At 47.7% G+C, this 13,057-nt stretch overlaps 1 protein-coding gene across 1 annotated transcript in view; it reads left to right on the top strand.

Moving 5' to 3' along the window:
- LOC141075900 (glucose-6-phosphate exchanger SLC37A1-like) overlaps window positions 1-12,164 on the top strand; it is a 56,927-nt gene extending 44,763 nt beyond the window's left edge. Inside the window, exons 6-20 of the mRNA XM_073563109.1 lie at window positions 5,378-5,513; window positions 5,777-5,853; window positions 5,957-6,123; window positions 6,220-6,254; window positions 6,483-6,560; window positions 6,777-6,911; window positions 7,072-7,162; window positions 7,873-7,935; window positions 8,386-8,471; window positions 8,583-8,631; window positions 8,731-8,804; window positions 8,891-8,969; window positions 11,004-11,101; window positions 11,305-11,369; window positions 11,555-12,164. Of these exons, the coding sequence (XP_073419210.1) occupies window positions 5,378-5,513; window positions 5,777-5,853; window positions 5,957-6,123; window positions 6,220-6,254; window positions 6,483-6,560; window positions 6,777-6,911; window positions 7,072-7,162; window positions 7,873-7,935; window positions 8,386-8,471; window positions 8,583-8,631; window positions 8,731-8,804; window positions 8,891-8,969; window positions 11,004-11,101; window positions 11,305-11,369; window positions 11,555-11,570 (1,249 nt within the window). The 3' untranslated portion in view covers window positions 11,571-12,164. The remainder of the gene's footprint in view (window positions 1-5,377; window positions 5,514-5,776; window positions 5,854-5,956; window positions 6,124-6,219; window positions 6,255-6,482; window positions 6,561-6,776; window positions 6,912-7,071; window positions 7,163-7,872; window positions 7,936-8,385; window positions 8,472-8,582; window positions 8,632-8,730; window positions 8,805-8,890; window positions 8,970-11,003; window positions 11,102-11,304; window positions 11,370-11,554) is intronic.
- Window positions 12,165-13,057: the final 893 nt, after the last annotated feature.

Below are 13,057 nucleotides of genomic sequence, written 5' to 3'. Positions count from 1 at the left end.
GTTGAAGAAAATCAAAGCAGAGGGGATTCCAGTCATCCTCATCGCCCCGAATTGGCCCAGAAGGTCTTGATTCGCAGACATTGTTAACCTTCTCGCGGACGCCCCCTGGATGCTTCCCGACGGGCAGATCTGCTATCTCAAGGCCCGATTTGCCACCCCAATTCTCGGTCGCTCAATTTAACGGCATGGCTGTTGAGACCGAGGTTTTGAGACGGGCAGGATTCTCTGATCGGGTAATTCATACCATGATCCGCGCCAGAAAGCCTTCTTCTTCGAAGATCTATTACCGTACTTGGAAAAGCCTATTTCTCCTGGTGTGAGGCCAATGACATCGCGCCCTTGGTTTTTTCGCTCCCTTCTATTCTAGCGTTTCTTCAGGCAGGGCTGGATGCGGGGCTTGCTCTCAGTTCCTTGAAGGGTCAAGTTTCGGCACTGTCCATTTTATTTCAGAAAACGCTGGCCTCCCGGCCCCAGGTCAAAACCTTCCTCCAGGGTGTGGCTCACACGGTTCCTCCGTACCGAGCTCCCGTGGATCCTTGGGATCTTAATTTGGTTCTTCAGGTTCTGCAGGGTCCTCCTTTTGAACCTCACAGGGACGTTTCCCTTTCCCTCCTTTCTTGGAAAGTGGCCTTTCTGGTGGCCATTACCTCCATCCGGCGCTTGTCGGAATTAGCGGTACTTTCTTGCCGCTCTCCTTTTTTGGTCCTTCATCAGGACAAGGTAGTTCTGCGGCCTCCGCCCTCTTTTCTTCCGAAGGTGGTATCTTCGTTTCACCTCAATGAGGACATTGTTCTGCCATCCTTCTGCCCGAGCCCAGCTCACCCTCGGGAGCGGTCTTTGAACAAGCTGGACCTAGTCAGGGCATTGAGAGTCTATCTAGCCCGGACGACTTCCTTGCGGAAGTCAGACTCTCTGTTCATCACCCAGCCTCAAAGGCCACTATTGCGCGCTGGATCAGATCGGCAATTTTGGAGGCATACCGGGTCAAGCATCGAGTGGGCCCTCCAGGGATCAGAGCGCACTCTACCCGGGCGGTGGGTGAGTCCTGGGCGGTGCGCCACAGAGCTTCCGCGCTGCAGCTTTGCAAGGCTGCAACGTGGTCATCGGTTCACACCTTTGTGAAATTCTACAGGGTCCACACCTACGCTTCGGCGGACGCCAGCCTAGGTAGAAGGATTCTGTAGGCTGCGGTGGCGAGTCCACTGGCCTGATGGAAGTTTGTTTCCCACCCCAGGGACTGCTTTGGGACGTCCCATGGTCTCTGTGTCCCCCAATAAGGCGAACGAGGAAACAGGATTTTTTGGGTTGCTTACCGTAAAATCTGTTTCTCGGAGCCTTCATTGGGGGACACAGCACCCTCCCATGTTCTACAACTCCTGTTCTTATGTTTGTCGGTTTGTTACAGTTGAGTTGTTTGTTCTGTTTTCAATCTATTCTGTTACTTCTCCTACTGCTTTCTCACTAACTGAGGAACTTCCTGCCGGTCGGTGGGGTGTACACTGCGGAGGAGGAGCTAACCTTTTTTTGTGCATAGTGTCAGCCTCCTAGTGGCAGCAGCATACACCCATGGTCTCTGTGTCCCCCAATGAAGGCTCCGAGAAACAGATTTTACGGTAAGCAACCCAAAAAATCCTGTTTTTGATGATATTCTAAATTTGTGAGAAGCTCCTGTACATATATTTATAATCCGGTACTGTCACTGCCAACTCTTCAATGACAAAAAGGAACTTTCTGCCACCACCAATCATTTCTAAAGGCTTATTGGACACCAATTACGGGTAGCATATGGCATCAGGAGTGCGGTTACAGAGCAAGAGGAACGGAGCTATTACATGTTATAGATTTAATCAAGAAAGAGAGCCAGTGTTTATAAAAAATATATATACAAAGATGTTACAAAATGGCAACAAAACGATACATTATATACAATTGCAAAGAATGAAAAGGATAACCAAAGAAAATTACTAAACCTGTGTAACGAAAACAGCTCAGAGCTGAGTGGAGGGAAGAACTCCTTAGGAAAATGGACACAACCACTGCAAGCTGCACCTTCCAGGACTATTAAAATACACAAACCCAAACTCTGCTTTTTATTAGATCAAAGTTACGCTACCCTATCCCTTGATGAGCTCATGTGGGGGCTGTTCATGGGATGCGTTAGATCTTTTTGAATTTTATGAGATCCCCCACCTTACAGAATATCTTTGTACCTGGAGGTTCCAGGCAGTAGATCTAGCCGTCATGTTTCCTATTGCGATTTTACCTTTCTATAGAGATTTGACATGACCTGGATGGCATCATCCATAGGACCAATATTGGAGCCCACCACGCTGTGCACTAGATGTGTTGAGGTTGGAGATTCAATGGTGGGTGCAGATCCCGCTGATAAGTGCAGCCAGCATAGAGAGGGAGGATTTGGTCCAGAACATCCACCCAGATAATAAAAACGAAAGCTGACCGGTTTCTGGTGCACACAGGCGCCTCCGTCACAGGGTGTCGAATCTAATTTAAATGTACAGGGACCCAATCGCTACTAAGGAAATACTAATTGCAGTAAAGAAGCAAGAGCTGCCTTCGTCCAATGAAAAGCAAGTGGAATTAATCATTCTAATGAGATCATATAAAAAATGTGAAACCTTTTACCCCAATCCATGAAGGAGACCTGTCACCTTTTACACGCCCAGTACGAGGTGGTAATTGGCAGAAACACATTGATTTGCGGGAGGCTTTTGGATTATTCAACTTAATACAAAATATCCTTATTGGATGAAATATAAAAATAATTTTACATTTTATTGATATCCTATATATAGAGTGGCATGTAAAAGTTTGTGCACCCCTGGCCAAAATTACTGTTATTGTGAACAGTTAAGCAAGTGGAAAAAATGTAAAATCAGCAGCGTATCAAATACTTGTTTCCCTCCAATGTATATTGTGTTTGTAGTATATGGCGTGTGGAATGTGTGTTGTATATGTGGTGTATGGGATGTGGGTAGTCTATGAAGATGGTGTAGTATATAGAACAAAGTTACTGTAATAATAATCTTTATATAGCGCCAACATATTCCGCAGCGATTTACAATTCTGCACTTCATACACATCAGTCATAAGTCACATAGATAAAGATAATACAATAATGAAAGCGACGATAATGACGACCCTGCCCGTAAGAGCTTACAGTCTACAATGAGGTGGGGGAGACAAAGTACAGGGGCTCATGTACAATGATGGTCCAGCCATCTTGAGGAAATGGTGGGTAGATAAAGGTTGGCTGAGGTAGGGACCAGCCAGTATTTGTGCTGCTTCTGGGAGTGATGGAGAGTTACGTTCAGAGAGCTAGTGTCATGGTTTATTGAGAGTTCAGGGTAGGGTGTGTAAGGGTTAACTTGGAGAGCCTCTCTGTGGACCCAGGGAGGGTTTTTATAGCCTCATGGTGGAGCCGTCCCCTGTCGTTTATACTCCTAGCTGAGTGTGCCTGACCCTGTTCTGTCTGTGCTTCATGCCAATCATTGTTTGTCTGTCTGGTGTTTGATTCGGTCCTGTCACGGTTAACGTCTCTTGTCTGCTGATCTTGTACCTCGCTGCCCATCCTGTGTATGACCCTTGGCTACGTTACTGACCCCTCTTGGAATATCCCTCTTGTACCTCGCTGCCCGCCCCGTGTATGACCCTTGTCTACGTTACTGACCCCTCTTGGAATATCCCTCTTGTACCTCGCTGCCCATCCTGTGTATGACCCTTGTCTACGTTACTGACCCCTCTTGGAATATCCCTCTTGTACCTCGCTGCCCATCCTGTGTATGACCCTTGTCTACGTTACTGACCCCTCTTGGAATATCCCTCTTGTACCTCGCTGCCCATCCTGTGTATGACCCTTGTCTACGTTACTGACCCCTCTTGGAATATCCCTCTTGTACCTCGCTGCCCATCCTGTGTATGACCCTTATCTACGTTACTGACCCCTCTTGGAATATCCCTCTTGTACCTCGCTGCCCATCCTGTGTATGACCCTTGTCTACGTTACTGACCCCTCTTGGAATATCCCTCTTGTACCTCGCTGCCCATCCTGTGTATGACCCTTGTCTACGTTACTGACCCCTCTTGGAATATCCCTCTTGTACCTCGCTGCCCATCCTGTGTATGACCCTTGTCTACGTTACTGACCCCTCTTGGAATACCCTTCTTGTACCTCGCTGCCCGTCCTGTGTATGACCCTTGGCTACGTTACTGACCCCTCTTGGAATACCCCTCTTGTACCTCGCTGTCTGCCCTGTGTATGACCCTTGTCTACGTTATTGACCTTCCTCTGTACATCCCTCCTGTACCTCGCCGCCCGCCCCGTGTATGACCTGGTTGCTTGTCTGACTATTGCATTTCTCTGAGCCACATCATTTCCAGTGTAGCTGCTAGCGTTTCTAAGGCTCGTCTGTGGCCCCGCCCACCTTCTCTGACGCCCGGTCACGTGACCGCAGGCCCTGTGAATCTCAGCTGTCTCACCACCGCTCCGCCCCCCTCACAGGTCCTGGAGCTGGTCTCTCATTGCCAGCACTGCGCTACTGGCCTGCACCACAGTGAGTAGACTTCCTCCACCCTGGTATCCTGCTCTTGTCTCCTAAGTGGCTGCTCTATCACGCTGCTTGCTGACAGCTAGTGAATGAACTATATATATATATATATATATATATATATATATATATATATATATATATATATATATATATATATATATATATATATATATATATATATAGAAGGACTTCGATTAGGGAACGTGGTAGGCTGCCCTAAACAGATGTGTTTTTAGGGAGCACCTAAAACTGTATAAGTTGTGGTTAGTCCTAATTTCTTGGGGTAGAGTATTCCAGAGGATTGGTGCAGCTTGGGAGAAGGCTGGGAGTGAGAGGTGCAGATTCGTCTGGATGTTAGTCGAAAGCCACTTCTGGAGTGTAATGAGCGGGTAGGCTGATTAACAGAAATGGTATCCGAGTACCGATTAGCCAGATGGACAATCCTGGCTGCTGCACAAAGTGTGGATGGAGAGGGGATAGTCGAGTAACGGGGAGGCCAATTAATAGAGCGCTGCAGTAATCCAGGCGGGAGTGGATCAGGGCGACAGTGAGGGTTTTTGTTGTTTTCTATGGTGAGAAAGGGGCGGATTCTAGAGATGTTCTTTAGGTGTAAGCGACAATAGCTGGCAAGAGATTGTATATGGGAGGTGAAGAAGAGATTGGTGTCAGACATAACACCAGACAGCGCGTCCCACGAGAGGGCGATCAGTGGACGGTGGGAGCAAAAGTTCATTTGTGGAAAGATTGTGTTTCAGAGAGCGGACATGATGTTGGAGACTGTGATACTGTATTGTTGTCTCTCCATATAGTGGGATGATTGGAGAACGTTTACCCCTCCGCTATTTCCTGTCTTCTGGCATGGTGGCTAGTGGCTTCTTCACTGTCTTCTTTGGATTGGGATATTTCTACAACATCCACAACCTGACATACTATATCGTCATCCAGGTGAGTGTGTTATGCAGGTTTAGTCCTGAAGGATGTCCTCTGTTCATGGTGTGGAGAATCTTGTCCATAATGACACAGTCTTCAGTTCCCTGTCCATCACGTGTACAGTTGTGTGAAGTTCACCTCTCAGTTGCGGTCGTGCCCCTCTTATCGTGGGAATATCGTAGGTCGCTCTTTGCATCCTCCTCCTGTTTAGATGTGGATCGCATGTTTTCTGTTTCCTACTTGTCTCTTTGTTGACCTCACACTTCCTTTACTCTCAGGTGTTGAACGGTTTGGTTCAGACCACAGGGTGGCCTAGTGTCGTCACCTGCATCGGGAACTGGTTTGGAAAAGGAAGGTAAGAAACAAAATTAGCTGTGAGGACCTGTCACTCCTCTCTGTATTAGGTGAGGTATAGTGACATGACCAGTCTTTTCATCTGTGTCCTCTCTCTATATTAGGAGAGGTCTCATCATGGGTGTTTGGAACTCGCACACATCGGTGGGGAACATCTTTGGGTCTCTCATTGCTGGCTTCTGGGTGTCCTCCTGTTGGGGGATGTCCTTTGTGGTCCCCGGATTGATAATTGCAGTCATGGGCCTCATCTGCTTCCTGTTCCTCATAGAACGTAAGTCATGTGATTCTTACAATAATCAAGTTATGATGAGTTATAATGTTGTCTCTTCTTCTTGCTGATTTTTCCTGTTATGTTTGTTGTGTTCAGATCCCCGGGATGTTAAGTCGGACATTGCTCCACTGGTAATTATGTCCTCAGCTATGTGTCAGGACTCCATACACGGCGCTCTCTCGCCTTGTGTGTTCTTTCTCCTCATGGTCATTCTATCCACCTACATGGCCTGCTGTTTGCTCCACTTTATTTCTTATCTGCTGCCTGCGCCGCCTTCTTGTTTACATTCTGCTTGCTTGGCCTTTTTATTTACCTTTCACTCCTCATCTTGGATGTAATAACTGCTTTCTCCTCCATAGTCTCCTCTAAACGTGTCTTGTAATGGACTCAAGATCCAGAATCAGATCCTAAAAGCTGAAGAGTCCTATCCAGAAAAGGTAAGTGTCTGAAGCTGATAATGTCTGGGGTGTGGACTCCATTGTGAATATTGGGGTGAGGATTAGAGGATACGTTGTTTGTGGTTGTTAATCTCTGGGAGGTGACCACTATTGTGAATGTTGGGGAATGGTTTGATGGAGCTCTTCTGCTTCAGCATATCCACATTATTCAGGCTGATAACTGAGTTTGGAACTTTCGAGATATTTGTATTTTAGAGCTGGGAGACGCAGAATATGCTGGGACCGACACCTGTGTACCCCACCCATCATGTGGTCATTCTGCAGAAGGATCCCAGTGCTGGGAAGAGCGGGACTTCTGCCATCAGCTTCTTTGGGGCCCTACAAATACCTGTAAGTGTGGAGGAGACATCACATGTCCACCATGATCATACGTTCAGCCAAGTTTATAAGAAGGAGGCAGGCATAAGGATCGAGTGAAGGATGAGAAACCGATAAGGACAGAGCTAAACCTGATGCTGTGTAATGTGCAGTCTCTGATTCTCTCCTACAGGGGGTAGTAGAGTTTTCTATGTGTTTGCTATTTGCCAAGCTGGTCAGTTACACCTTCCTCTTCTGGTTGCCACTTTACATGACCAGTGTCGGTGAGTGTCATCTCCATGTTATGTGTGTCCTTACAGTATACCTATTCTGACTATCTCGTACAGGAACTTTTCTAACTCCTTAACCTGTGTCTACCAGAAATCCACCTTTGAACAGTCCATATATCTCCATCTCCCTCCACTATCAGTATAATCTAAATACTATTAGGGTTTCCAATGCTGAACCTCTGCCCTGACCAGACTGCCTTCAATACTCATTTCACATACTGTGTATTATCCTGGTGAGGAACCAGCCACCAATGCCTTCAAATGTTAGTTTTATGGAAGAAACCTTGTGTGGTATGGTTGCACCATCTCAATGAAACATTCTATAACTGTATTATCCCTACTTCTCATCCATGTATGCCATCCATAAAAAAATCATGTTCTCCATTCCTTCGTGTCCTCTTTCCCCACATCTCCTCCCATCTACTTGTCCTCTAGTTCTTCATACCTTGGTGTCCTCTATCCCCACTTCTCCTCCTCTATCTGCACACATCTACTTGTCCTCCGTTCTCCATTCCTTCATGTTCTCTATCCCCACACCTCCATCCGCACACATCTATTTGTCCTCTGTCTTCTCCATTCCTTCACTGCCTTAATCCCTACACATCCTCCATCCACGCGTCCACCTCTGTGTTGTCCTCATGCCTCAGTTATTCTCTATAACTGCCGTTTTGGTAACTCCCGGTTACTATTCACTCGCCTTGCAGGTCACATGGATGCTCGTCACGCTGGAGACTTATCAACGTTGTTTGATGTTGGTGGGATTATTGGTGAGTCTTACACAGAATAATGGGGGCTTAGCAAGAAAAGCAACAATCATTCTGGGTCCTTACCATGAAGGCAAGATCTGGTAGTGAAAAGAAGGGGGGCATTGCATGTGGGTATCAAGAAATCTATGGCTTTTCTAATGCTATTATCCCATTGTGGTGTATTGATATGTAGATTGTGTGCTGCTTGAGGGTAATGGTGGGTGGCACTGTGGTCTCTTGTCTGCAATTCATATTCCCAATGTGCTGACACCCATGAGAAGACCCTCTCTGAGGAGACCCTCTCTGATGACCCGTCTATGTATGGCTCTTCTGCTGCAATATTCTAGGCACCTCCCTTTACAACATGACGTCTTGGCCTCCAGTTTTGTTTGGTCCCTCTAATACCCGTCCTGGTCAGTAGAGATTTAACGAACACCCAAACAGATGAAGCTAAACCTGTTTCTCTGTCAGGTGGTATTCTGGCGGGAGTGGTGTCTGATAAATCCCACAAGCGGGCGACAACCTGTGGTCTGATGCTGCTCTGTGCTGCCCCCACGGTGAGTCCATGAATGGTCAGGAACATGTTGTAGTTGCCCGCTTTCTATGGTGGCCCTACCTCCAATATGAAATACTGTATGGTTCTCACATGTAGACCTATTGTGTTACAGCTATACTTCTTCTCGGCTGTCAGTAAAACAGGGCCAGCTTCGACAGTGTGTGAGTAGGGAGGCACTCCATGTTCACCTCTCCAGAGGTTAGTCTTGAAAATCTTCTCCATTCCATGTCCAGCACTAACTGTGTCCTCCTCTCCCTCAGTGATGCTGCTTGTCTGTGGAGCGCTGGTCAATGGACCTTATTCCCTCATCACAACAGCCGTGTCTGCTGACCTGGTGGGTGTGCAGCAGCAGCCGGAGACCCCAACATGATGGTGTATATCTATGCGCAGATTCCTTATACTGTATTTCTAATTTCACAGGGAACTCACAAGTCTCTAAAGGGAAATGCTCATGCCCTGTCCACGGTGACCGCCATTATAGACGGCACGGGCTCAGTGGGTAAGGCTCTATTAAGTAATAATGCTCTTACACATGCATAATGTACGATCTGCCCCTCGCCTACATGACCCTGAGGCAGCCATTGATGACACACCCCGGCGCCTCCCTCATCTGCTTGACCCGTCCCTCTCTTTCTTGTCTGCTCTCCCACCTCTGCTTATTTTCATTCTCATCATCCAAACATTTCACCATCTTCAGTCTTTAACTTATGTTCCATATTGTGTCCGGACATAGTTGTGTAGGTTGAAAAAGACTCCGCTCCATCAGGTTAATTCTTTCTCCACCAGTTCTTCATTACCCACAATGCCATTAGTTGTGAGAAAATCCTCCAGCCCTTTTTAAAGCTGTTCTAGTGTCGGTCATGACTACCTCTTGTGGTCGGCATTCCACAGTCTGACTGCTCTAACTGGAAAGAACCCTTTCCTATTTAGCTGCCGGAATCGCCTTTCTTCACCTGTAGTGAGTGCCCCCTGGTCCTCAGTATGGTCTTTGGAGGCAATAAGTCGTGTGACGTCCTTTGTACTAGCCACAGATATATTTATATGTATAAATGCGTTTTTTTTTTTTTTTTCTAAACCAGAACAAGTCCAGCTTCTCCATCCCAAGTAATAATCTAGTTGCTGTCTTTGAATTAACTCTTACTACTGAATGTCCTTTTTAAAATGTGGAGCTCAAAACTGGATCCCATATTCTAGATGTGGCCTCACCAGTGATTTATAAAGGGGTAACAATACAGTGGGATCGCGGGATTTTATCTGTTTGTATACACCCTATAATCTTGTTGGCTTTTGCAGCTGCTGCCTGACATTGAGTGCTACTGCTCAGCTTATTTATCATTATACTATACTCCCAGGATGGATACTAGTGGTATCCCCCCTGCTGTTCCTGGGACGGATCCTAGCTGTCCCCCCTCTCTCAGGATGGATACTAGTGGTTCCCCAGCTGCTGCTCCCGGGGCAGTGGTATCTCTCCCCTGCCCCCGCTGTTCCCGGGACGGGTCCAAGTGGTCCTGCTGCTCCTGGGGGCAGTGGTATCTCTCCCCCCGCCCCCGCTGTTCTCAGGACGTATCCAAGTGGTCCCCCTGCTGCTGCTCCCGGGAAGGATTCTAGTAGTCCCTTTTCCCCGCTGCTCCCGGCGACGGATCCTAGTGATACCCCTTCTGCTGCACACGGGACGGATCCTAGTGGTCCCTCCCTTCCCCGCTGCTCCCGGTGACTGATCCTAGTGGTCCCTTTCCCCCCTGCTGTTCCGGGGACAGATCTTAGTGATACCCCTGCTGCTGCACATGGGACGGATCCTAGTGGTCCCTCCCTTCCCCGCTGCTGCTGCTCCCGGGATGGATCCTAGTGGTCCCTCCCCCCACCCGCTGCTCCTGGGACGGATCCTAGTGGTCTCCCGCTGCTGACTTTATCCCATTTAGAGAGTGTACCCTTTCAACTACTTTTTTTTCCAATCGCTTGACCAGTTCTTTTGCCCATGTGTTTATAGGGTTCCCTAGTCACTGTTTCTGGAGCTTCAGTATAAGGCTGTTATGTGGAACAGGATCAAAGTCCAGATAAATCCCATCAGCCACACGACCAACATCCAGATCTGCCCTGACCACCTCATAGAAACCCAATATGTTGTCAGACATGACTTGTCCTTGTCGGTGCGGGTTGTCAGTTATATTATTCTCTGCGGTCATCTCTTATAACGCCCTCATATATCACACCACTGATGTCACACTTACCGGACGGTCGTTGCCTGGATCCACCATCTTACCTGTCTTATGTATCGGTATCACGTCTGCCATCTTCCAATCTTGTGGCAACGAACCTGTTACAAAAGTCTACGAATATGAGATCCAGCGGTCTGACAATTACAGAGCTCAACTCCCTTAGTATCCATGGATGAATGCCATCTGGGCCGGGGGATTTCTCATTGTGTAATTTGCTCAGACGTAGCCGATCTTCTTGTGTTCATTTAGTTGACCTTTCTTTGATTTACATAATTTCCTGACTGGTATTTCCCCTGCCTCCTTCCATCTGCCCATAGGTGCTGCCCTTGGTCCTCTGCTGGCTGGTCTCCTTTCTCCGTATGGCTGGCACAACGTGTTTTTCATGCTCATGATGAGTGATGCTTTTGCATTATTGGTGAGTAGTGCTGGCATTAGCTCCATGGAGACTTCATGTTGTTCCTCTGTCTGTATTAACGAGGATAAGCCGTGACCAATCGGCCAGCCGGATGAATCGCCAGTGTGAGAATGGTGTCTCCTTAGGCATCACCGGCGGAATGAGGGTGGCCCGATAGTCTCTGATGGTTGTCTCACGCAGTCTTTTTTTTTCTTTTTTTTCAGTTTTTATTGCGTCTTATCAAGAAAGAACTGAAATGTTCCCGGCAGCCAATAGAGAAACAGACAGAGTGAGTGATTCCTGTATTACTGCAAGCCTAGGACCTCCACCACCATATGTCCCCCCTTATGTTGCCATTCCTAGACACTTCACGCCGTCATCTCTTCCTCTTCATGTCGGGGCATCGCATAAGCTTTAGTCTTCATCGATCATTTCACTCTCTTGTCCTGTTCATGGCTTATTCTTATTTTGAAGGTGGAAGGAACATTAAGAAGAGGAGGATGAGTCCCACAGTCCATGCTACTTGATGAAGATCTAGCACCATGGACCAGTCACTACCAGTATAGTGTCCGCACATCTGCTCGTTGCTGACCCAGATCCATCCATGGATGCTATACACATCTTATGTATTGTTTGTCTATTCATCAGTTACATACTAAGAATGGTGGCATGTCCCCCGTTCAAGGTGCAGCCTGTATGTTGGCGCCTGTGCCTCTACGGCTCTGCATTATGGAGTTATATTACAAGGAGAATGTCTTACATGGCGTCTGATAGGAACACAGGAGAAAACCGCTGTATGGTGTCATAAGCTCAAAAGAGCAGGGTACGCCATATCCATGGGCTATTATGTAGTAGTAACGTACTGTGAGGGTTCAGGCTTGGGCAGGTCTTTTTTTTATTTTGTGTTATGTACGATATGAAGTATATATGTGACTGACATCATTACCTCAGGAAATATTCCCTTGTATGTATGAAGACATGGTGATATCTGTTGATGGACACTTTCGTTGTGTGTGTAAGATGATGTGGTGGTATCTGCTTATGGACACATGCGTCCTGTATGTATGGAGACACGGGGTGGTATCTGCTTATGGACACATGCGTCCTGTATGTATGGAGACACGGGGTGGTATCTGCTGATGGGCACGTCTGCCCTGTATGTATGGAGACATGGGGTGGTATCTGCTGATGGGCACGTCGGCCCTGTATGTATGGAGACACGGGGTGGTATCTGCTTATGGACACATGCGTCCTGTATGTATGGAGACATGGAGTAGTATCTGCTGATGGGCACGTCGGCCCTGTATGTATGGAGACATGGGGTGGTATCTGCTGATGGGCACGTCGGCCCTGTATGTATGGAGACACGGGGTGGTATCTGCTGATGGGCACGTCTGCCCTGTATGTATGGAGACACGGGGTGGTATCTGCTGATGGGCACGTCTGCCCTGTATGTATGGAGACACGGGGTGGTATCTGCTTATGGACACATGCGTCCTGTATGTATGGAGACACGGGGTGGTATCTGCTGATGGGCACATGCGTCCTGTATGTATGGAGACACGGGGTGGTATCTGCTTATGGACACATGCGTCCTGTATGTATGGAGACACGGGGTGGTATCTGCTGATGGGCACGTCTGCCCTGTATGTATGGAGACACGGGGTGGTATCTGCTTATGGACACATGCGTCCTGTATGTATGGAGACACGGGGTGGTATCTGCTTATGGACACATGCGTCCTGTATGTATGGAGACACGGGGTGGTATCTGCTGATGGACACATGCGTCCTGTATGTATGGAGACACGGGGTGGTATCTGCTTATGGACACATGCGTCCTGTATGTATGGAGACACGGGGTGGTATCTGCTGATGGGCACGTCTGCCCTGTATGTATGGAGACACGGGGTGGTATCTGCTTATGGACACATGCGTCCTGTATGTATGGAGACACGGGGTGGTATCTGCTTATGGA

This window comes from Dendrobates tinctorius, unplaced genomic scaffold (assembly GCF_039654945.1).
Source record: "Dendrobates tinctorius isolate UK_male_01 unplaced genomic scaffold, ASM3965494v1 ptg000378l, whole genome shotgun sequence".
NCBI classification, from domain to species: domain Eukaryota; kingdom Metazoa; phylum Chordata; class Amphibia; order Anura; family Dendrobatidae; genus Dendrobates; species Dendrobates tinctorius.
This window is presented reverse-complemented; position numbering and strand designations above follow the sequence as displayed.